The sequence below is a fragment of the Eumetopias jubatus genome, unplaced genomic scaffold (assembly GCF_037043125.1).
Source record: "Eumetopias jubatus isolate StellerSeaLion01/CBP00866 unplaced genomic scaffold, mEumJub1_p1.0 scaffold_15, whole genome shotgun sequence".
NCBI lineage: Eukaryota > Metazoa > Chordata > Mammalia > Carnivora > Otariidae > Eumetopias > Eumetopias jubatus.
This window is the reverse complement of record NW_028274821.1, coordinates 69,666,689-69,689,333: the sequence shown is the minus strand read 5'-3', so window position 1 is coordinate 69,689,333 and position 22,645 is coordinate 69,666,689. Positions and strand designations below refer to the sequence as shown.

At 39.8% G+C, this 22,645-nt stretch overlaps 1 protein-coding gene across 2 annotated transcripts in view; it reads right to left on the bottom strand.

Moving 5' to 3' along the window:
• The window catches only part of RAD23B (RAD23 nucleotide excision repair protein B), a 39,794-nt gene extending 19,018 nt beyond the window's left edge, over positions 1-20,776 (bottom strand). Inside the window, exons 1-4 of one of the 2 annotated variants that reach the window (XM_028108749.2) lie at positions 20,309-20,776; positions 5,425-5,506; positions 5,016-5,095; positions 2,009-2,277 (exon numbers count right to left, since the gene is read on the bottom strand). In XM_028108749.2, coding sequence (XP_027964550.1) covers positions 2,009-2,277; positions 5,016-5,095; positions 5,425-5,506; positions 20,309-20,374 — 497 coding nt within the window. In that variant the 5' untranslated portion in view covers positions 20,375-20,776. The remainder of the gene's footprint in view (positions 1-2,008; positions 2,278-5,015; positions 5,096-5,424; positions 5,507-20,308) is intronic. The other variant, XM_028108748.2, reaches the window with a different exon arrangement.
• Positions 20,777-22,645: the final 1,869 nt, after the last annotated feature.

Sequence of the window (22,645 nt, the reverse complement as noted above, 5' to 3'; positions counted from 1 at the left end):
AATATTCATATGATCTGGAAAACCAACGTGTTAAATTTGTTCAGTTCCCTCCCATATACAGAACTGATGAACAACCTTTTGATAGAACAGCTTAACCTGAGTCTAGGTTGTCTCCCACTAGGTAAGAGTGTTGAATGCATTTCTAAATACACATGGGATAAGCATCAAGTTAGGCAACAGTGTCTCAGAATGCCTAAAGCGAAGTTTAGCAAGCAGGCATAGGGGAAGTATTTTATTACCTGAGCCTATGCTCTCCTCACAGGGAATCAATTCCCTGGAAAGAGGCCCTAAGTGACCAATTAATCAGATGACTCAAACCCCTCCAAACATTGTGGACTGGGTCAGACACAGTAACCAGACATAAAGGCAAACACTAAAATGAAGGATCCTAACTAATTTTTTTCTAATCATCGTTGTCTTTATCACAAACATGCTTTCCTATCAGTGTTTCCAATTCCTGTATAATCTCTACTCCATCTGGTTCTGATTCCAAGGACTCTAACTACTGCCACTGAGGTCCCAAGTTGTACTGAAGTCACAAAAGACAAACAGCTCCAGTGCCAGTGCACACTGGACTAAATACAACCCATGTTCTCAGATAAAGGAGAAATTCTCTATACGAGTCCACCCAAGAGAACCAAAGCACTTGTTTTGGTTATTTTATTTATCCTTGGGGGGAAAAAAACCTTTGTCATAAACTACTCGATAATCCTGCCAACTTCCCACAAGAAAGTATTTCTTGCTCCTCAAATATCCTGCACCTTTTGTTTTAAAGATCTACACTGGTAAAATTTAAATTTCTACAAAAGTTCACAAAAATATAGCTAGAACAGTGGAAAAGTCAAACAATCCATATGTTCAACAAAAGGTAGGTTACTATGCATAATAGTTGATACTTAACTGCTGTGAACATGTGCTATTTCACAGCCTTTACATCCATTATTTCATTTAATAATTATAACAACTCTAAGAGATAGGATATAACAAGAAATAGATATAACAACTCTAAGAGACTGGTCCTATACATCCATTATTTAACAACTTTCATTCATTATTTAACATCCATTATTTAACAACCATATAACAACTCTAAGAGATAGGATATAACAAGAGATAGATGTAACAACTCTAAGAGATAGGTCCTATACATCCATTATTTCATTTAATAATTATAACAACTCTAAGAAATAGGATATAACAAGAGACAGATATAACAACTCTAAGAGATAGGTATAACAAGAGATATATATAACAACTCTAAGAGATAGGTCCTATTGTCATCCACATTTTTTTAAATTTATTTATTTGACAGAAAGAGAGACAGCGAGAGAGGGAACACAAGCAGGGGGAGTGGGAGAGGGAGAAGCAGGCTTCCTGCTGAGCAGGGAGCCCGATGTGGGGCTCGATCCCAGGACCCTAGGACCATGACCTGAGCCGAAGGCAGACGCTTAACAACTGAGCCCCAGGCGCCCCATGTCATCCACATTTTACAGATGAGGAAAATACCCAAAGATGTTATTTTTCTAAGGTTAAGTGCCAACAAATGTTAGATCCAAACACAATGCCTCGCAGCAACTGGAAATATTTAGTGGCATGGAAGGATATTTACAATATAAATGACAATGATCAGAAAAGAATATGGATCAAAATATAAATAATGTGAGGGGTCAAGGTCAAGTTATTTATATTGTCAAACTATAATAAAAGAGCAAGTTATTTTTATTCTTGTAAGTCATTTGTATTTCTTAATTTTTCTACACAAAATGAATAATGACTTTGACCCTCTTTCCCCTCGCCCCTGGGGGAAAAAAGTGCAGAGTATACAAATCTGAATTATGGAAATTTAAACAGGCACAAGCATGCTGTTTTAGTCACAGTTCAATGGTTAGAAAAAGTTTAACATAGCAGAAACAAAGTTTGATCAAAACAATCATCAAAATCAATACTCGCGTCAAATTCTTGTCATGAACTTGTGTTGAGATATGATTTCCTAGGTTGCAGGTCTTACCTGTCAGTTGCTGTTGGACTCGTAGCCACTGGTGTCTCTGCTGGCTTTTCTGCAGGCTTCTCTGGTTGCGCTGCACTAGTAGGTGCAGGTTCAGAAGATGCTGTCGTTGGTGCTGGAGTGACGGATGCAGGGGAAGGAGTGGGAGCCAGAGTGGGAGCAGGGGCTGGGGCCTGAGCCACAGCTGGAGCTGTGGAGGAGCTAACTGTGGTAGTGGTGGCAGGATTTGACTGCTGGGTTGTAGCTGGTGCTGGTGTTGTCACTGCTTTGGGCTAAACACATTAAAAAAGTAAAACAATGGATTATGATAAAATACATTACCTGATCTCTAAGTAGACTGTATAGTTACAGGAGGCTACAAACGTTAACACTAACACAAACTTGAAAATAATTTCATAAAGTAACATAATAAGTGATCAATATTAGCCATCTGAATCACTACTTAACGTTACTCTTTCAAAGCCAGTGACAGCGTATATATTATCTATCAACCTTAATTAGCTTTAGCTAATAGTGTCAGTCTTTGTTATCAAGTTAATATGAAAAAGAACCATAATCAGCCACTAGTCAGAAATATACAGAATGTGTACTAAGAACAAGAACCATAAAATTACTGTCCCACCATCCCCAAACATTACACTTTAAGTTCCTTGGTTATAATTTTCAAGTATTTATTGTCATTTAAAAGCGTCACCAAAATAACTTTGTTTGATTTGCGCTGGTATAGAGCACACGGGAGAAAGCATGGCTTGTGCAAGGTAGGGCAGGGGAATTAAAAGAAACACTAGCAGCGTTCATTCCCTCCTTTCTTTATTCTAAGAGACCTGTGTTTAGCCCTGTAACTTTTAAACTGCCAATACTCTGCAAATTATTAATGTTCTAAAACTCCAATCTAGATGAAATGAAATTTAAATGCATTACTACGCTCATTTATTATTTCCCTTAAGATTACTTGTGATCAATATAAACAGTCACATTCCACGCCCTCAAGGTCTCTTGTTGCCATAGAGCTATTTAAGCCTCATTCTAAATGGTATCAAACCCATCTACTTTTTGAAGTTTTTCTGCCTACTTTTGATCTAAATAGCTTTTTCCCGTCTCTTCTTTATAATACGGTCATTTCTCATTGCTTCCATAATGCCTAATTTTTCCCCTTCTAATAGCTGGCTTCTATTAACTTGAAAATAAAACAACCGGAAATATCATTAGAATCCTATGTAAAATAAGAAAAGGCTTGGCTCTAAGTAGCTATTCTTCAAATGCATGGATCTATTCTGAGACCTATCCTGCATAATTCTTAGCTATGTTCTAAATAATCAAGGTTATTATAATACTAAAGGAAATAAGACCAATAACATACATATCCAAATATGTGGCTACCACATTTTCCATTATGTACTATACATGATAAAACTAGAAGAGACAATGGAATATTATTCAGCTCTAAAAGGACACAAATTCTGGCATGTAGCTACAACATGGATGAACCTGGAAGACATTATGCTAAGGGAAATAAGCCAGTCACACAAGGAAAACACTGTATGATTCCACTTATATGAAGTATGTAGTTAAACTGAGAAAGTAGAATGGTGGTTACCAGGGACTGGGGGGCGAGGGAAATGGGAGTTACCATTTAGTGGGTATAGAGTTCTAGAGAGGATGGTGATGATGGTTGTAGAATATGAATGTACTTAATGCCACTGAACTGTACAATTAAAAATGGTTAAACTGGTAAATTTTGTGTTATGTGTATTTTATCACAATTAAAAATACTAGACTGAGACAAAGTTTCCTCACATGATTCTGTTCTCTATATGTAAAGTTTAACATTTAGTGAGAATAAGTGCTTTAATATAGCAAAATCACTATGGTTCTTAATGGATTAAAAACTTTTAAATCCAACACCTATGTTTAGCTGCTTTTTCTCAGGACAAAAATATGCAGTTAATTAAAATTTACTTGTTCAACTACTTTCTATGCATATATTACCTTAAACTTAAAAAAAAATCCTCATTTATTCTTTCAGTCTTTGATAAACTGTCTTCCAGTTACTTATTTAAACTTATTTTCAGTGTCACAAGTATCACTGTTCTTCTCAGACTACAACTCAATCCTAAAAATTCATGTCATGAATACCACCACATCCCTATTTAACTCTCCACTGCATGCTTATGTATCTTTAAACAAAAATGTAACAGAACCTCTGAAAGAACCCAAATTCACTCTCTGCTTTAGAGAAAAACTCTGACTTTTATAAACTGTCCCAAATATATTTCAATCCAGCAAGTCACAAAAAATTCCCTTTAAAAAACTTTCTCAAGGGGCGCCTGGGTGGCTCAGTTGGTTGGTTAAGTGTCCGAATTCTGGTTTGTAATGATCTCAGAGTCCTGAGATTGAGCCCCACGTCCAGCTCTGTGCTGGGCAGAAAGCCTACTTAAGATTCTCTCTCCTTCTGCCCCTCCCCTCTAAAAAATACCACCAAACCAAAACCTTTCTCACAACAATCATTCTATCATTTCTTCAGCTGCCTTTTCCTTTTTTAGCATCTAAAAATCTACCCCTCCTCAACTAAGGAATATCACTGAAATTATGAGTTTACATGCCTTTTCTGCCTGAGGAGTCAGTCAGATCTAGTACATAATTTAGCAAGTCCCTTTAAGGCACCCTTATTAAAAACACAAAATAAGAACTATTTACTCAATTACTAAGAGTCACACTTTAAATTACATAATTACCGATTTTACTACTCCAGCAAAACTTAACAATTTTTACATGACATTTTATCAACTGTTTCATTTAAAATTATGTTTAAGCTATAAATGTATAAAATAATTAACTTTATGGCTGACCCAAAGTAGACTTAAAATCTTTAAATAACAGTTTAAGTACCTGCCATATGGATGTGCACAAACTGTATACACAGTTGGGATCACTATTTAAAAAAAAAACACCCAAAAAACCAAAAAACCCTCACATGCATAAAGATATACAGAACAAGGCTCAAACTTACTTTTGTCACCATAACCACCACAAAGTTTTTCTCATCAATTTTATATTCTTTTAGAGCAGTATCATCATTGAGGATTTTGCCTAGTACATTAAGAAAAAAAGAACACATTATTTGAAGCCCATAACCTTTGTCTTACGCATTAACTGAAGTTAAAATAATCACCAATGTCAATTCTATCAATGAATACTTTCCCCAAAGAAAAACATTAATCAGCCAAGATAAATATAAACGGAAATATAATCAGGTAAAAAGGCACTAACATTTGACTAAAAGATATCAAACACAAACACCGTATATATTTCTGACAGACTCAATTTGTATACACAATTGTAAGATGACAGTTTCTAAAACCAAAGACTGTCACTGTAAGCAAGAAGATGGCATATTACTTACAATATTTAATTCATACCTGCATAAATTAATTTTTGACCTGCTACAGGAAAGGCATCTTTCCCCTTTTCAGATTCAATCTTCTCTTTCAGTGCCTTCACCTACAGGAAAAACAAAGATTTTTTTCCAGAAAGTCTAAACAACAAATGACAATCCAGAATTTGAATAAACAATGCAAGGTAAAATTTTATGCATATTATTAATATTTCCAAAAACTTAAAGATCTTGTCTTTACAGTATTATATTAAAAGACCCATTCTTAATACATATCGCTAGGCATAATAGGTATAAACTTTGTTTTACCACAGATGCTAGACATACACAGATTAAAAGAAAAGACTTTACCAGTTGACTTAATAAATCCATTCAAAATAAAGATTTCAACATCAGAAAGTTCTGATTCTCATTATACTTTATGGGCTTATTTCCCACAGAGTAAAAAAGTAAAGAAAAACTCTCTAACCTAAAAGGCCTAAGAAATGAAATAGTCACTTCTACAATAATAATAGAAGTTAAATATGAATGTTAAATGGCAAATGATTCACTTTAAAAGTGGGATACGTTTCATTATAATCACACCCAAGGGGGCTTCATAAAGACCAATTAAAACAATTTCTGGGAATGTGGCGTGACCATCTGTATTTTTTTTTAAAGCTTTACAGGTGGTTCCAAAGTTCAGCCTTGGCTGAGGACCAGGGTACCACTTAAATGATCTTAAACAAGTAGCTCGGTTTCTCTCAAGTATCAGTCTCATCTACAAAGTATGAGGGGCTGAAACAGATGATCTTTATGGTCTCTTTGATTCCTAAATTTATGTGACAATAGGCTCATTATAAGGTATTCTGAAAATGAGTCCAATCAATTTCTTGACACTGATCAGAAAACAGGGTGGCAGAGGAGTAAAAGAGGCAAGAAGACATAATGGTACTAGTTTCATTACTTGAAAGGCACAAGAATCAAGAGAGAAAATTCTATTCCTTCTATTTCCGAGAATACTTCTAAAAAGTGTCCCAGTTGATAGGTCTGAGCTTTAGGGGAAAGACTGCCTGATAGGGATACAAAGAGAGAGTACTAGTTTCATTAAAGACACAAGAATCAAAGGGGAAAATTCCATTTCCTTCAATTTCCCAGAATACTTCTGAAAATTGTCTAAGTTGATAGTTCTGAGCTTTAGATGAAAAACCCTCTGAGATATAAAGAGAAGGTCCCTTTGTACAATTAAAAAGCAACAATGTATCTTTCAAAAGAAAAAAAGACGATAATGCTTCTACAGCTTTAAGTACATTAACATACACAATTTCAAGTAATTCTTAAAACTCTGGGACAAATGGGAATATCATCCACTCAATGTTATAGATGAGAAGAGAGGTTAAATCTCCTCCCCAGGTCACACAGCTACTACGTAGTAGCTGAAACCCAAAACAGCTTTCTGACTTCAGGCTTTAAAGCAGAGTTATTTTGCACACACCATTATAAATTGCTGCACTTGCTGCACTGATCTTCCTGAAATGAGTGAACAGCATCACCACTATTCTTATGCTCCCCAAAGTAGAAATCCATCACAAGAATCCAAGTCCACTATTTTCTATTGTTCTGAATTTCAAAGGTTAAATGAACACAAGTAACAACTTTAAAAAAAAAGCACTCAGAGATCTCAACATCAGTAAACTCAAGCTATAAATTCCATGGCCTTATTCAATTTCATTTAATGTTCTTTATCATATGGTAAACTCTCTGCTATGTGTGCTTCAGAATAAAGAAGTACAAAGACTTCACAGCTTCAATAACTCTACAGTTCGCCCTTGCTTTAAATTAATGTTGACAGTTCTGATTTTACCTATACATTCAACTAGCACTTCATGATAAGAGCAGGAAATAAAAGATACTATCCAAATTTCTAAGATAAATTTTAAAGATCATTTCATTAAATCCCTGCACTGCTATGGATGCTAACGCCTAGAGCAATGATTCTCTAGGTATGGTCAGGGAGCCATAAAGGTTCGTAAGACCTTATCAGGTGGTCTGCAAGGTCAAAGACATTATTTGCCTTTTTCCATTCTAATTTTCTCACAAGTATATACTTGAGTTTTCCAGAGGTTACACAGCATGTGATTCCACAAAAGACTGAATGCAGAAGCAGGTGAGAAGCTTCCTATCTTCTATTAAGCCAAACATTAAAGAGTTCTGCTGGGGTGTCTGGCTGGTTCAGTTGGTAGAGCATGTGACTCTTGCTCTCAGGGTGGTGAGTTTGAGCCCCATGCTGCGTGTGAAGCATGACGGTACATTGGACTAATCATGTCTGACTAAAAAAAAGCAGAACAACAATAACAAACACCTCCAATTGTTTTGCTCCAAAGAAACCAAATTGGTGATCAAAGAGTATTAAGAATATAACAATGAGAACTCTACAGACATCACTATCTATATAATTTGGCTAAAAAAGTAATCACAGACTAATACTGTAAGTGTTTAGGGGCGCCTGGGTGGCTCAGTCAGTTAAGCATCTGCCTTCGGCTCAGGTCATAATCCCAGGACTCTGGAATCAAGCCCCACAGACCCAATTTTCTATCATCTTAAAAACAAAACAAAAACTTCCCAACTGGGGTACCTGGGTGGCTCAGTCGGTTAAGTGGCTGCCTTCAGCTCAGGTCATGATCCCAGGGTCCTGGGATCGAGCCCCGCGTCTGGCTCCCTGCTCCGCGGGAAGCCTGCTTCTCCCTCTCCCACTCCCCCTGCTGTGTTCCTACTCTCGCTGTGTCTCTCTCTGTCAAATAAATAAAACCTTAAAAAACAAAAAAACTTCCCAACTCCCCATATCTCTTGTCAGCTACACTCTCCTCCCCTTAGTCTCACGCATTTTTCAAAAAATTAACTACACACACTCTAGAACTTACTGGTAACACCGCACCTATTACTTGCTGACAAAAGAATGCACTTTATTCTCATTCTGCTGCTTATTTTCTCCCCATCCCCAGGATTCCATAAGCCTGCTCTTACCAGTTATCACCAAATTCAGCAAGAATCATAACCAGACACTTCTTAGTCCTTCCTTACCTTACTTGACTGGTCACATTAAACAGTACTGAACCTGTTTTCTCCTGTTCACAGTGCTTCCCTTTGGCTTCTGTAAGGTTCTCTTCTGGATTTCCTCCTTTCTCTCTGTTCACGGCTTTGTGAAATCCTCTTCCTCCGCTAGCCCTTTAAGTGCTCCTCAGGATTATACCCAAGGCTGCCTTTTGTTCTATGGAAACTTCCCAGATAATCCATCTCCTTTAGTTTTAAGAACCATCCAGGTGTCACTTCTTAGCCCTCTCAACTTGAGCCATGCATACCTAACTCTATCCCATAGGCATTCAACCATAATATATTTGCTGAAAGATGGCCTACAGACTAGTTAGTCTAAATCCTAACCTGATCAAATTGAACACACTTTAAAACAGCTTATTAAGAAAGGTCTTGGGGCGCCTGGGTGGCTCAGATGGTTAAGCGTCTGCCTTCCGCTCGGGTCATGATCCCAGGGTCCTGGGATCAAGCCCCGCATCGGGCTCCTGGCTCAGCGGGGCGCCTGCTTCTCCTTCTGCCTCTGCCTCTCTCCCTGCTCATGCTCTCTCTCTCTCTGTGTCTCAAATGAATAAATAAAATCTTAAAAAAAAAAAAAAGAAAGGTCTTCTTTCTGGATGTGGCAAAAAAAGAAGACGTAGCACCTCTGCACGTGGCTTGTCTTGGGAAAGTTATGACCACCAACAGATGCAGTTATGACTCCTCTAACTGTGCTGAGCCCCATGCCAGCGCTCCTATTTCTTTAAGTAGTAAACAGGATGGATCTAGAATTGATCACCACAGTCCCAATAAATAACGAAGGCTATCCTTTCATTTTGCTAAACTTTCATTTTGCTGTTTAGGTCCCCCTAAAGAATGAGTTTATCATCAACCCAACCATCAACAAAGCATTGTTATCAAGAAACCAAACTTTTTTCCTAGCCGCATATTTCTCTTATGAAATTATGTGCATTTCAAAAGAAAAACATATTCTTTATCTAACATTAAACATGGCTGATATGGCTTTTTTCCCCCAAAGGGAGACAATCACAATTAATAATAATAGTCTATTAAAAAGTGCCAACACAAAAGCTGATCAGTTATCCTTTTTCATCCCATTCCCATGAGGAGCTTGTCTCTTCCACATTCCTCACATCAAATCATTCATCCAGTGGTTCCAACTTACCATCTAATTATTTCCCCCTGTGAATATTACATTGCATCCCCTGGCACTACCCTAGTTCAGGCCAATAACCATTAAAAGTAGTCTTTTCCATTCAACAAATTTAAGTTGTATGTTTCAGATATCAAAATGTCTTACAAATTATATCCCCATGATAGTAACATAATGTTTTGCACCTCAGTCCTCTTACACAGCACTTTTGCACAAGATTTCTAGGACTACAGCTTGTTGATTAGGTTAGCAACTGAATATTCATATGATAACCCAGCTTCCTCAATGTTACAGTATATTTTCCTTATTTCTGCTTTAACTATATTGTTCCTTATTACTGTTATAAGTAGTAAAAAAAAAATTATGCAAGCTTTAATGGGTAGCCCTGAAATACAGAGGCTGAATGACTAACAGCTCATGGGTGCCATGTTCTTACCACATGCCAGGCAGTATATGAAGAGCTTCACAATATTTAACTCATTTAATCTGTGCTACATCTCTTATTTGAATACTGGCTAGTTACTCATGTGGAAGTTGATTATTTGTGAGCACTGATGCAGGCAGGCAATTTTGAAGCAAACTGACGCCTTTGATCCAACAATTCTACATCTAGAAATCAATGCTAAAGACATGTTCACACAAATACTTCAAAGATACATGAACAAAATATGTGTACCACACTACTGTTTATAATACTGAAAACCCTAAACCTTCAATGGTAAAATACACGATTGTACAGGCATTCATTTGAATACAATGCAAGAACAATCGCTATACATGCAAGGTATTCACTGAATGCATGCATATATGAATAAATGACATCTATAATTATCTTTAAAGGGCAAAAGCTAGTTGATTTTTAAAAAACACAGTGTAGTTATGTTTATGTGTTACACGTACATTAAAAAAATGTCTAGCAGCATATAGAGTCCATAGAGGTTATCTGGACCAGGAGCATAAAGCCTTCTGCTTTTTTATACACTTTACTAACTCTAACAAGCCTGGATTATTTTAGTAATTTAAGGGAAAATTTTAAAAGTTTAAAAAAAAATCATTGCACCCTGTCTCTCAACCATTGCTTACTAATATTATACAAGAATACACTGCAATTTTGGGGCGCCTGGGTGGCTCAGTTGGTTAAGCGTCTGCCTTCAGCTCAGGTCATGATCCCCGAGTCCTGGGGTCAAGCCCCACCCACATCAGGCTCCCTGCTCAGTGGGGAGTCTGCTTCTCCCTCTGCCCCTTCCCCCTGCTTGTCCTCTCTCCCTAGCTTGCTCTATTTCAAATAAATAAATAAAATCTTAAAAAAAAAAAAAAAAGAATACACTGTAATTTTGGGAGGGGTCATCATTAAAAAAGCAAAGTCTGGGGCACCTGGCTGGCTCACTTGGTAGAGTATGTGACTCTTGATCTCAGGGTCTTGAGTCTGAGCCCCACGCTGGGCACCGAGATTACTTAAAAAAGAAAAATAAAAAGAGAAAGGTCTGAGGCAGTAGTCTAATACCTAGCTAAATTTTTGAAAAATAATAAAGAGCAACCAAAATTTGGCAATTAGCCATTAGCAAAAGGAGAGTCCCAAAGCAAAAGGGTTTCAAAGATTTACACTGTGGGCAATGCATTTTTTGTTTTTTTGGGGGGGGATTCCTTGGGTGGTATACTTCCATTTGAGAAAGTGGCAGGCACCACGGAGTATTTCCTGGATTCCTCCCCCAAAGTAGTCTCCCGCTAATTCTAAAAATAGAATTGATTATAAAGAATCAGCTGACTCTAGTGCAACAGGAAAAATCTTCCCACTAGACCCACGGAATGGAAAAATGTAGCAAAAGAGATTTTTTATTACCGAGAGTACAGGATTAATAATGCGTGAGTAGACAGTAAATAAAAGCCATTAATTCTCAAATTATGATTATGATCCAAAAGGCTATGATTTTAAAATATACTCTGAGGGGCGTGTGGGTGGCTCAGTCAGTTAAGCCTTTGCCTTCAGCAGGGGTCATGATCCTTGTCAGGCTCCCTACTCAGCATGGAACTCGCTTCTCCAGCTCCCTCTGCCCCTCCCCACCACTTTATGTTCTATCTCACTCTGTTCTCTCTCTCTCTAATAAATAAACTTAACAAATAATCTTTGAAAAAAATGCTATTTGAAATCCAGAATCTATTTTTCCCATAGAAACTATGATATTTAGGCTCCTAAGCCAAGCTATTCATGCCAATTTAATCTATCCCAAAATATATTCTTAACAGTATGATTTCAACAAGATAAAAACAGACACAGACTTTGAAAACTAAGTAGAGAAGTAGAAATCTCAAGATACCTATAACTTTTAAAGTTTCTATATAGGCAGAGAATGGATCTAACACACTACAAAAAAAGCCACCTACCTAATTCAACCAAAAGTTTGAGGGGGAAAGGAGAGGGAGAGACACAATTTTTATCCACCTGTTGAAGTATTTAGGATCTGTTCATATATATTAGTCATTTGTAGCCAGTCTACCTCCTCTGCTAGAAAAGGTTTATGTAATGTTTAAAGGGTTTATAAAGTTCACTGAGTTATAAAATTAGCTCTTGGAGACACTACATAAGGAATTTATCCAAACTTACAGGGACCAGATGGTGTGATGTCCTTCAGCAGGATTCTGTGCTATGACAGGCTCAATTTTAGCACATTTCTTTCCAAAAGTAACAGAAATTTTATACATTACCTATCAAATCATCTCACAATTTCCAAACTAAAAAAAGGCAGAACATCACTCTTAAAAAACTGAAATTGCTGATTATATCAAGTTGACACAATGAGAGGAAACCACATCTATACAAACCTTTTTAAGATAGTGAAAGCATTGATCGAAATAATGGAAAACCATTGAAAAAGCAGGATTTGTTTAAAAAAATTGCATACTTTTATTTTTAATTTCACAATTCACTAAAAATTTTCAGATCCATGATCTCATTTGATTTTCACACCAACTCAAAAAGGCAGGAAAATTACTATTACTCCTATTTTACTATGGAGAAAAAAGATATAAGTGCTCAAGGACACAGGACAAATACAAAATGGGAAAAAACTCACCCCTAGGTTGGCCATAGTGTGATGTATTTGAATGCGAGCAAGATGTAAAAACAAGTAAACAGACTCAAGAGCTACCCTTAAGTTTTGCTATGAAGAGCAGCAGGGAAATGAGGTAGTAGCCAAAGAGGGATACGGAGACAAGGTGGGGGGGTTTAAGATGAAAATGTCTGAATATTCTAGAATGGAAAAATCAATGAGGCAGAAGAGAAAAGAACAGATGGAGTGAGGTCCTTCACAGACGACCAAGTACAGGGTATAGTGGAAAAGTAGAGGCGCCAGCCTTAGCACCACCCCTAATAGATATCAACCCCCAACAAAAGGGGACTATAGGAAGTAGGAAGTTCTGGTAGGACTCTGCAAAAGTTCTGTCCTGACTGTTTCTATATTCTCAATAAAATCTAAAATCTCAATAAAATCTAAAAGCTAGGGTTATTGGCTGAAAATGAGGACATTCAATGAAATCTGCTTATGACAGTGGAAGAGTGAATGGATGGACTAGTAAAGTGTACACTAGTGAAGTACACTTAACAGGCAGTACAGAGGACCCAATTACAGTTAATGTTCATGAACTTTAAGTGAGACAAATCAATGTGGCTATGTGTTTGTCTTCTAGCTACACAAGTGCAAGTACAAACAAAACTGAATTTAATCACATTTGGGGTTTTCCAAGAAAAAACAATGAAGTGAGATTGGGACCATGTTGTCAAGCATGGTCACGGTTTTATGTGTATGCTCTCAAACTCGTAAAACCTTCCAAACAACCACGTGAGGTTAGTACTTCCAGTGGCAGTACTCTCATTTTAAGATGAGGAAACAGACGCATTATTAGGTAACTTGCCCAAGGTCACAGAGCAAGTGCTACAGCCAGGATTGAAACTCAGGCAGTCTGGCTCAAGAGACATGCTATGCTGACCCTTCCAAGAGAGTGATTATAATCACTGACCCTATTTTAGCCGGGCAAGAGTGGAAGCAATAACATGAAGGGAGGGCCAGCAAAAAGAAGTGTGGATCAAAAGAATTATAGGTCTCATTAGAACTGGAATCAGAAGAAAGGTAAAGTAGGTTACTAAAAACAGATTACTGGGAATGGGGGAATAGCTACAGTTACTAGCAATAAGATCTAGTTACCAGTCATGGGACTGAATAATTGAGGCAGTGTAGAAGGAACTATCACTGGATGAGAGATTAAGGAAAGAAGACCAGGGTATGAGCAAAACCATCCTTCACAGATACTGAAACTACCGAAGCCATTGACTGTGTGATGGCAGCAAGTTACTAATCACCCTGGCATTCATTTCTTTTTTTTAGAACATACACTAATACATTATTTTCCACAATTCTGGTGTGGATGTCTTTTTTAAACAATGTCTATCACATGCTGTGAAGATCAGAATTGTGATCATTGTCACATGTTTTAAACACAAAGATAAAAGCAGCTACATCAGGGAAAATGACAATGTCAGGATAACTAATATATGTCCATAGTTACTATCTACATTTCCTCATCTCCCATTCATTCCTCAATCCACTTAAACATAACTTTTGGCTCCACCATTCCATGGAAATTACTTGTCAGGGTAACTAATAATCTCCAAGCTGTCAAAACCAAAGGGCATGTCTCTTGAATTCTCAAGCAGTAGACACATTTGATCCTTTCCTTCTCCTTGAAACATTTTTTCTTGGATTCTTCCCACCTCAAAGATTGTTCCTTGACTGACCTCTTCACTACTCAAGCTCCAAATCCAGGCTTCAACCTCAGGCCCCATCCTATTACCCAGCTACATTCTCACCATGGTTCTTCAATTCTAGTAGAATACAATTAATTACATATAGTGGATAATTTAGGGTTCAAATTACACAAGCAATGGACACTGAAAAAGATTGCTAGATGATCTCATTTGGTCCCATGGACTGAAGTCAACCACACAGGCTGCCTACCGTCAGGGCTCTATCTCCAACTCAAACTTCTCTCTGGAATCGAGATTCGTTAACAAATCTCCTTGTCATCTTTATTTGAACACGTAATAGGCATCTTAGACTTAAGTCTTGAGTTCCCACCACAACCCCAAACCTGCTCCCTTCCCAGCCCTCCACATCTCAGGAAAGATCATAAGTATTCACACAATTTATACAACCAAAATCTAGGCTTAATCTTCAATTTCTCAATTTTCCCCACTCCAACCCATCAAAAATTCTCTCAACTCTATGCTCCCAAGCACATCTCAAATCCATCCATTTTTCTTCATATCTGTGGCTCCTACTTCCCTAGTTAAAGCCTTGACTGTTTAAGACTACTATATAAGCCTAACTGGTCTCGCTGCTATCCCTCTTGCTCATCCTATTATCCATTTCCCATACAGTAGTCAAAGTAACCTTTAAAATCAAAGAAGAAATTTTTCTCCTCTGCTTAAAATTCCCCAAAGGCTTATTTTACCTTGAAAACCCCCCCTTGCCTAACTCTGATCTATTACCTCTCTTTTCCCTCACTTACTAGATTAGCAATACAAGCCTTTTTTGAGTCCCAAAACACACTCTTAAAGGTCTTTCCCTACAGAAAACACTCTTCCCCATCTGAGTACTTATTATTATTCAGATATCAGTTTAAATGTCACTGTATTCAAAAAGGCCTTCAGTGACTAGTCAATTTAAAAGTAGCCACCCAGTCATACACTATCACATTACCTCACCCTATTTCAATTCTCTACATAGCTCTTAGCATTATCTGATCATTAAAATTTGTTTTTTTAACGGATTTATTCCATTGTAACATATGCACCGTGACAGTAGGACTGAAAGTTTAGTAAGTACTCAACAAATATTAAATAAAAATCAACATGCAAATATTGAGGGATCACTAAAAGAATGCATTCAATTCATTCAAAAGATGTTTATTAATGCCCACTATGTGTCAGGTATAGGAAGAGCAAAAGTCTGGCAGAAACCGTATCTGATTTTCCAGGTACTTCCCGTATTATGCTTTACCAATATGCCAAGAAACCTTCATTTCATCTCTGTGATACAGTTTTTTAAAGATTTATTTATTTACTTTAAAGAGAGAGAGCATCTCAAGCAGACTCCCCGCTGAGTACAGTGCCCAACTTGGTGCTCCATCCCAAACCCTGAGATCATGACCTGAGCCAAAACCAAGAGTCAGACCCTCAACAGACTTGGCCACCCAGATGCCCCCGTAATACAGTATTTTAATACATTTATCATTCTTAATGTATTAATAATCTAGGAAACTCCTAAAATAAAGTACTATCTCCAGCACAACTATATTAAAATACAATAAACCACAACAGGAACAAGTTGCTAATAAATGATGGCTAACAAATACCATATACAGAACAAGTACTAAACAATATTTTACAGTATAACCAATATTATACAAATAAACCACAAAGCAAGTATTTCTTTACACATTACAGTACACTAAATGTGCTATCTATAACAATTAAAACTATATCTTTACAGTTCTTTTATCCAAAATTTCCAACATATACCAACAACAGCTTTGATGTCACTTATGTACTATTATAATTGCATTTCAGCTTCTTCATTTAAAGTCTAATCTCACACTTAGCATTGTTCTTCCACTTATTGAAAGCACACTACAGTGACAAGGGTTAGCATATTGAAGAATTATATCTGAGTATCACATAACTTTCTTATCATTTTTAGTGATACAATAAAACCTGCAATGTATTACAATCATCTCAATTTTTGTTTTTTAATATATTTGTTCTTAATTAAGGGTTGAAGTAACCGCAAAACAAAATTAAGTGCCTTTGGATTTGAGCTTTAAAAAAAACGTGTACTCCATTTTCCTCTATATGTCCATCCATCACATCACCAACTTTCAGAATTTTTAAAATTTTATTCAAGTAGTAGTCTATTAGACATCAAAGAATGCTTTGTATAGATTAAATTTCTCCAATTTTTTAAATAAAAAATATCTTTAAAATAAAACCACACAATTAAGAATATTCTCTTTTAGCAATGGTCTTCCCATCCAACCTTCTTATTGTGTTTCTGTACTGTTTGACTATAAGAGGAGACAGATTACTATCGTAACAGTAAAAAGACCTGCACTGATTACACTAAAGGTGGCGCATGGGAATGGTCAAGTAAATGATACAAAATGGCTAGTAAGTCTTAAGAAAATTTTGGTATCTGAAAAAGGGGGAGAGGACTTTCAGCATTCAAAAACTAAAGCAAATACAAATTCCACTGCTTTCCCCACTTTGTACATCTACTCTATAGCTTTTGAGAACTAGGTCAATAGGGTTCCCAAAAGACCCACCACATTCCACATGTGCCCATACTCCTCCAGTGCTGACACTCAAAAGACAGCTAAACATATACATGTTCAACAAATGAATCACTCCCATGATTCCTCTTATCTTAGTCTTTTCTTGCATTCATTTTTGTTCCTGCTCATCTCAAGCTCACGAGTTTCTATGCTGGCCATTTCAAATTAATTTTCTTAGTTCCTTCTAGGTAAAAATCAAACAAGGACAAAACTTCGAGGAGCCAAAATCAAGGTCTCTGAGAGCAAAAACTGTTCTTCACTTTATGTGGCTCTCCCTACAGGTCTCACTAAAATCCTATTTTCTCCCCTTTATTTTAGATCTATTTCTAATATACTTGGTTACCTAGTTTTCACAATAAATTTTCACAACAGGACACTTAGAGTCTCCTTATATTATTATTTAATTATTTCTTTTCTTACAGAAATTTTACCTAAATACTGTAACCAAAATAGATACTAAAAAAACCACTAAAGGGCGCCTGGGTGGTTCAGTTGGTTAAGCAACTGCCTTCCGCTCAGGTCATGATCCTGAGTCCCAGGATGGAGTCCCAGGATGGAGTCCCAGGATGGAGTCCCGCATTGGGCTCCCTGCTCAGCAGGGAGTCAGCTTCTCCCTCTGACCCTCCCCCCTCTCATGTGCTCTCTCTCTCATTCTCTCTCTCAAATAAATAAATACAACCTTAAAAGCAAAACAAAAAACCCCACTATAAACATCTCTGAAATTTAAGTCCAGTAAAATGAAATCCTACAAGGGGCGGCTGGTTAGCTCAGCCCGTAGAGCACAGGACTCTTGATCTCCGGGTTTCAAGTTAGAGCCCCACATTGGGTGTAGACATTATTTAAAAATAAAATCTTAAAAAAAAAAAAAAAGAAAGAAATCCAACAAGTCATTTTAATGTAAATGCTCCTGTCTTCATTTCTTGCTCCAGACTAACAATATTAGTTTCTATATTTATATAAATAAGAACAAAAATATATTTAGACAAATAGGAACAAGAAGCTGAAGCCACTCTCTGTAACAATGTTCTTTCTGAACACACACTTTTAGAAGTATATTTATAAATCATGTAACTCAAGACATTCCTTGGAAAAAAACTACTAAACAACAAATATATTGAGTATATACAAATACAATATTGGCTCTAAGATAGTCAATGCACAAAGTGCCTAAAGAGCTATCCAAGTATCATAGAACATTCAGCGGAAATGTAGAAAAGTTACTGCATAACTTCAATAAACCCACAGGTATTTACAAAAACTCCTTTAGGTTTCAATAATTCTGGAGTTAATTCTGAATATTGTAAGCTGGGAAAGTTCCTGCCGCACCAATATTACTGCAAAGAACCAAAGCCAAATAGACGTTTTATGAAAAGTTTTGTCTGAGGGAACATTAAACAGTTGCACTTTAAACTTTCATCCTTTAACTTATTAGTACACGCTTGGCAATAAAGAAAAATTCAAGAAAAATCTGACTTCTATTAATTACATCAATCCACAGGGCATTGTCAATTACTTCTGACAACACTGAAAAGTTTCTCATCTATAATTGGTATCTCCTGTACCTTTAAGAACTTATCACAAAGCATACTTTCACATATTCTTGCAATAAAATTATTTTGTGCCACAGTTCCAAAAAGATTGGGAACTATGTTTCTTAAATAACTGAAGAGGCACAAAACTTCAGATTAAATGAGACAGGTAAAACATAATACTATATCCTCACCCAAAGGTATCTGTTCCTTATCGACTGATTTCATTTACTGACCACCAATTAAATACCATTTAATCCTCACATCTCCGAAAGGCAGGTAGGTACAAAGCAAATAAGTCACAGAGACACAAATGGAACTGATCTATTCAACACCAAGACCCCTGATCTCCACCAAAACCAGAATCAACTATTTTTTATTTTTTTTTAAAGATTTTATTTATTTATTTGACAGAGAGAGACACAGTGAGAGAGGGAACACAAGCAGGCTCCCTGCTGAGCAGGGAGCCCGATGCGGGGCTCGATCCCAGGACCCTGGGATCATGACCTGAGCCGAAGGCAGACGCTTAACTGACTGAGCCACCCAGGCGCCCCCAGAATCAACTATTTTTTATAAAATAGATGAGGAGAAAGCAGCTGGTTTAAACTAAACATGACAATCTTAATGATGTACAGAATCACAATTCCAAAAGAAAAGCAGATTTACACCGGTGGCATATTTAGATTCTTGGCATAAAGTTGTACTGACTTCAACACAGTGGCTCTTTTTGCAGTCACAAATACAGAAGATGGCACGAAAATCTACCACGTGGACTTTTGAAGTGTTCGAGGGTTTAACTGCAGAAAAGAGTCAAAGTTTTTATTTTCTTTTTTTCTCCCCTGAAATGCTATTATTTGGGTGCTGGGGGAAGAATGCAGGGTAAGTACCTACATTACAGGACTTCTAACACAAGAGGAGTCTTTAATCTGAAGGTGAGTTTGAGCCTGGATATGAAGGGCTCTAACACACAAAAAATCTTCACCACCGAAGAGGCCTGGAAGTGCCATCTACGTATGAGTGTGGGCTCGGTGGCGGGAGAACTGCGGCTACAGGATTCAAGATAGTATATGCGAATGAAAGGGTCACCAATTCTGGGGAGGAGGGGGCAAATAATTCATTTTCAACACCCCTCTCCACTCACCACTCACCTTTCACTCTGGGGCTGACGGAACCTGCTCTTTTTTTAAAGCTCATTCTCTCCAGTTACCACCTCCTAGACTTTAGCTCCTAACCGGGTCCACTCAGGAGTAGTGACGACGCCTACATCTCCCTCCCGCACCTAAGGACCCATAAAGGCGGACTCCATCACCGAGGAAGCCTTGACCTCCCCTCCCCCCCGGCCCCACTACCGAGAGCTTCTCAGGTCCAGGCCTCCTGTGCCCCGCGGCCGTGTGCTCCACGCCATCTGCCACCCAGGGCTTCAGCGTCCGGCCACCGCTTCCCTTACTACTGCCACAAAGCCCGCGGGCAACTCCGAAGGCTCGGGTGGGCCGCACGCCGCCAGAGCCGGGACCCCGGGCCCTGCCCGTGCCCAGAGCCGGCAGGCCTTATTCAGCGCCCGGGGCCCAAGCCCTACGCTCGCCGCGCACTCCCGGGGGTGCTGAGGGCTCTCCCCGCTCGGCCGCGCTGCCGGGCCCTGCTCGGGGCTGAGGCCCGGGCCCAGGGCACAGAACCGCCGCGCCGCCCCCCGCCCAGGCCCGGCGGGCCCCTCGCGCTCCCCGCGGCCCGCGCGCGGCCGCCTCCGCCCCTCCCGGCCCCACGCTCCCCGCCGCTCGCACCGTCTCGTCGGGGTCGATGTCGATCTTGAAGGTCTGCTGCTGGAGGGTCTTCAGAGTGACCAGCATCGTGCCAGGGCGCAGCTCCGCTGCCGGGCCTGCTCCGGGTGCTGGCCGCTGGGCGGGGTCTGTGGCCTGGCGGGGCCCCGGGGTCGCCCGCGCTCCTCGCGCACTCGGGAGGAAGGCGGTGGGGGTGGGGGCTTGTCACATTCGCCCTGCGGAGCGGCCTCTCCCCCAGCCCTGGGCCCAGGCCGCGCCGCTCCCTCCGCGACTGCGGCCTTCCTCGCGAGTTCTGGCCGCCGTGCTTCTTCACGCGCCCAACGCCGGCCACTGAGTCTGCAGGAGGCACGAGGGGCTCTGCGAGACAAGCAGAGAATCCGCTAGCTCACCACAGGCTGGTGGCCGCCATCAACGTGACTCGCCGAGACGCGCCCCCTCCCCCACCCGAAAAAAATCTGGGGGATGGGAACGAGCTAGCGAAGCGCGCAGGCGTAGGGTGCGGCGAGGTTGTGCGCAGGCGCGGCCAAGAACTCCGCCCCGGAATTGGGGCGGGGCGGATTGCGGCTCTGGAATGTCGGTGGCCTGGATCGGGCGTGCGCAGACGCAGTCAGTGGGCGTCTGGAGGGCTCTCGGGGCTTCCTTGTGGCGTCTGCAGCCGGGGCGTTCTCCCGCCTGCCACTGCTCCGCCTACGTCCAGACTCCTCCCGGCTGCCTGAGTTGCGCAACCCGTAGCCGGGGAAGCGCAAAGTGGAGACCGCGCTAAGTGGATGCCGAAGTCTGGAGCTGGGGAACTGGAGGGCGGTAGGTTGGGGCGGGCTTTAAGAGAAAGGCTCGTGGTAACCACGGTCCTGGGCCGGCGCTTACCGGGAGCTTTCTGTGTGGATGAGCCTTTGTGGTGGCGACTCTGATTCTTTACTCCTGAGAGTGCAGACCCCAGTGCCGGACTGCCTAGGTGGACCTTGGGCCTAAGTAGAAGGACGCACAGAGGAGGTCAAGTTCTCTCACTCCTTCGTGGACAGAACTGTCCAGTGGCTCCTGTCACCGAGAAGTCAAAGTCACAGTTTTTGGAACTGGATACATAGACCCAGCCTCTCACCGCATCTCCCTCCTCTCCCTGGCTCTTGGGGTTGTTGATGGGTACTAGGCACTTGCTCCCGCCTAAAGGCCTGCCTTTGCACTTGCTGTACCCGCTTCTGACTCCTCTTTACCCAGATGGCTGGGTGGCTCACTGTCTCAACTCCTTCAAATCTTTGCTCAAATGTCACCTTCTCAGTGAAGTCTACCCTGATCCTCGGCTTAAAACCAAAGCTTCCCTAGCTCCGTTATCCTATTCTGTTATTTCCATAGCATTTATCATCCTCCAGTTACCATATAATACAGATATTTATTATCTTTGTCATCTTTTCCTCGAAGCCCCAGACTGAAGCTGGACAAAGTCGAGGATTTTGATGTGTTAACCGATGTATCTCTAGCATGGAAAAACGTGCCTGGCAGCAAGCACACAATAAATATTAGTGGAATGGTAAATGTGTTTCCAGTTCCTCATCAGTAAGGTAGGAATAATAATAGCACTCAACTCCATTGATTATTGGTGGGGGGTATTGAATAATGTATGTAAGGACAAGGAACATAGAATCGCATAAAGAGTTAGCTATTTGTAGTATGCCCATTTACAGATAAAAAGTGGAACACAGAGATGCTGAGTAATGTGCCTGGAGTCACCCACCTAGTAAGTGACAGATCCAGCATTTTAACCCAAGCAGAATGACTGTAGAGCATGTGCTCCTAGGTGCTGGGCTATTCTGCCTCTTAATAAGGTACCATTTGACATAAGGTGGTTCAAGTATAAAGGAAAGTTACAGTTAGATCACTAACCATGTGACCAATTGCAAATTACATCTCTGTGCCATCATCCTGACTGATACAGTGTCACTGCTTGGTTTTTCCTGTATTTAAGAGCTCAGATATAATCCTTCCATGGAACTTTCCCTGACCAACTTCCCTCTCCACTAACAGATGTCCCTGTATTGTAATTCAATATCTAATCCTCTGCCCTCTGCATTTCTGTATATCTACTGTTGGTCACCAGGTGATCTCATCTTGTCCTTTGTTTTGAAATACCTCCAGCCTGGACCTGTCCCCTTAGCTGTAGATAGAGTTAGCCAGTTACCTATACAATACCTTCACTTAGAGTGTAACAAGCGCTGAAGCCTACCATGGCCCAACAGAACCATTGATTTTTCTCTGGACCTCTCTTCCCCATGAAACCTGCCCCTTTACCAGTTTTCCCCCATTTTAGTTCATGGCACCACCATCTACCCAGGTGCTCAGACCAGAAAT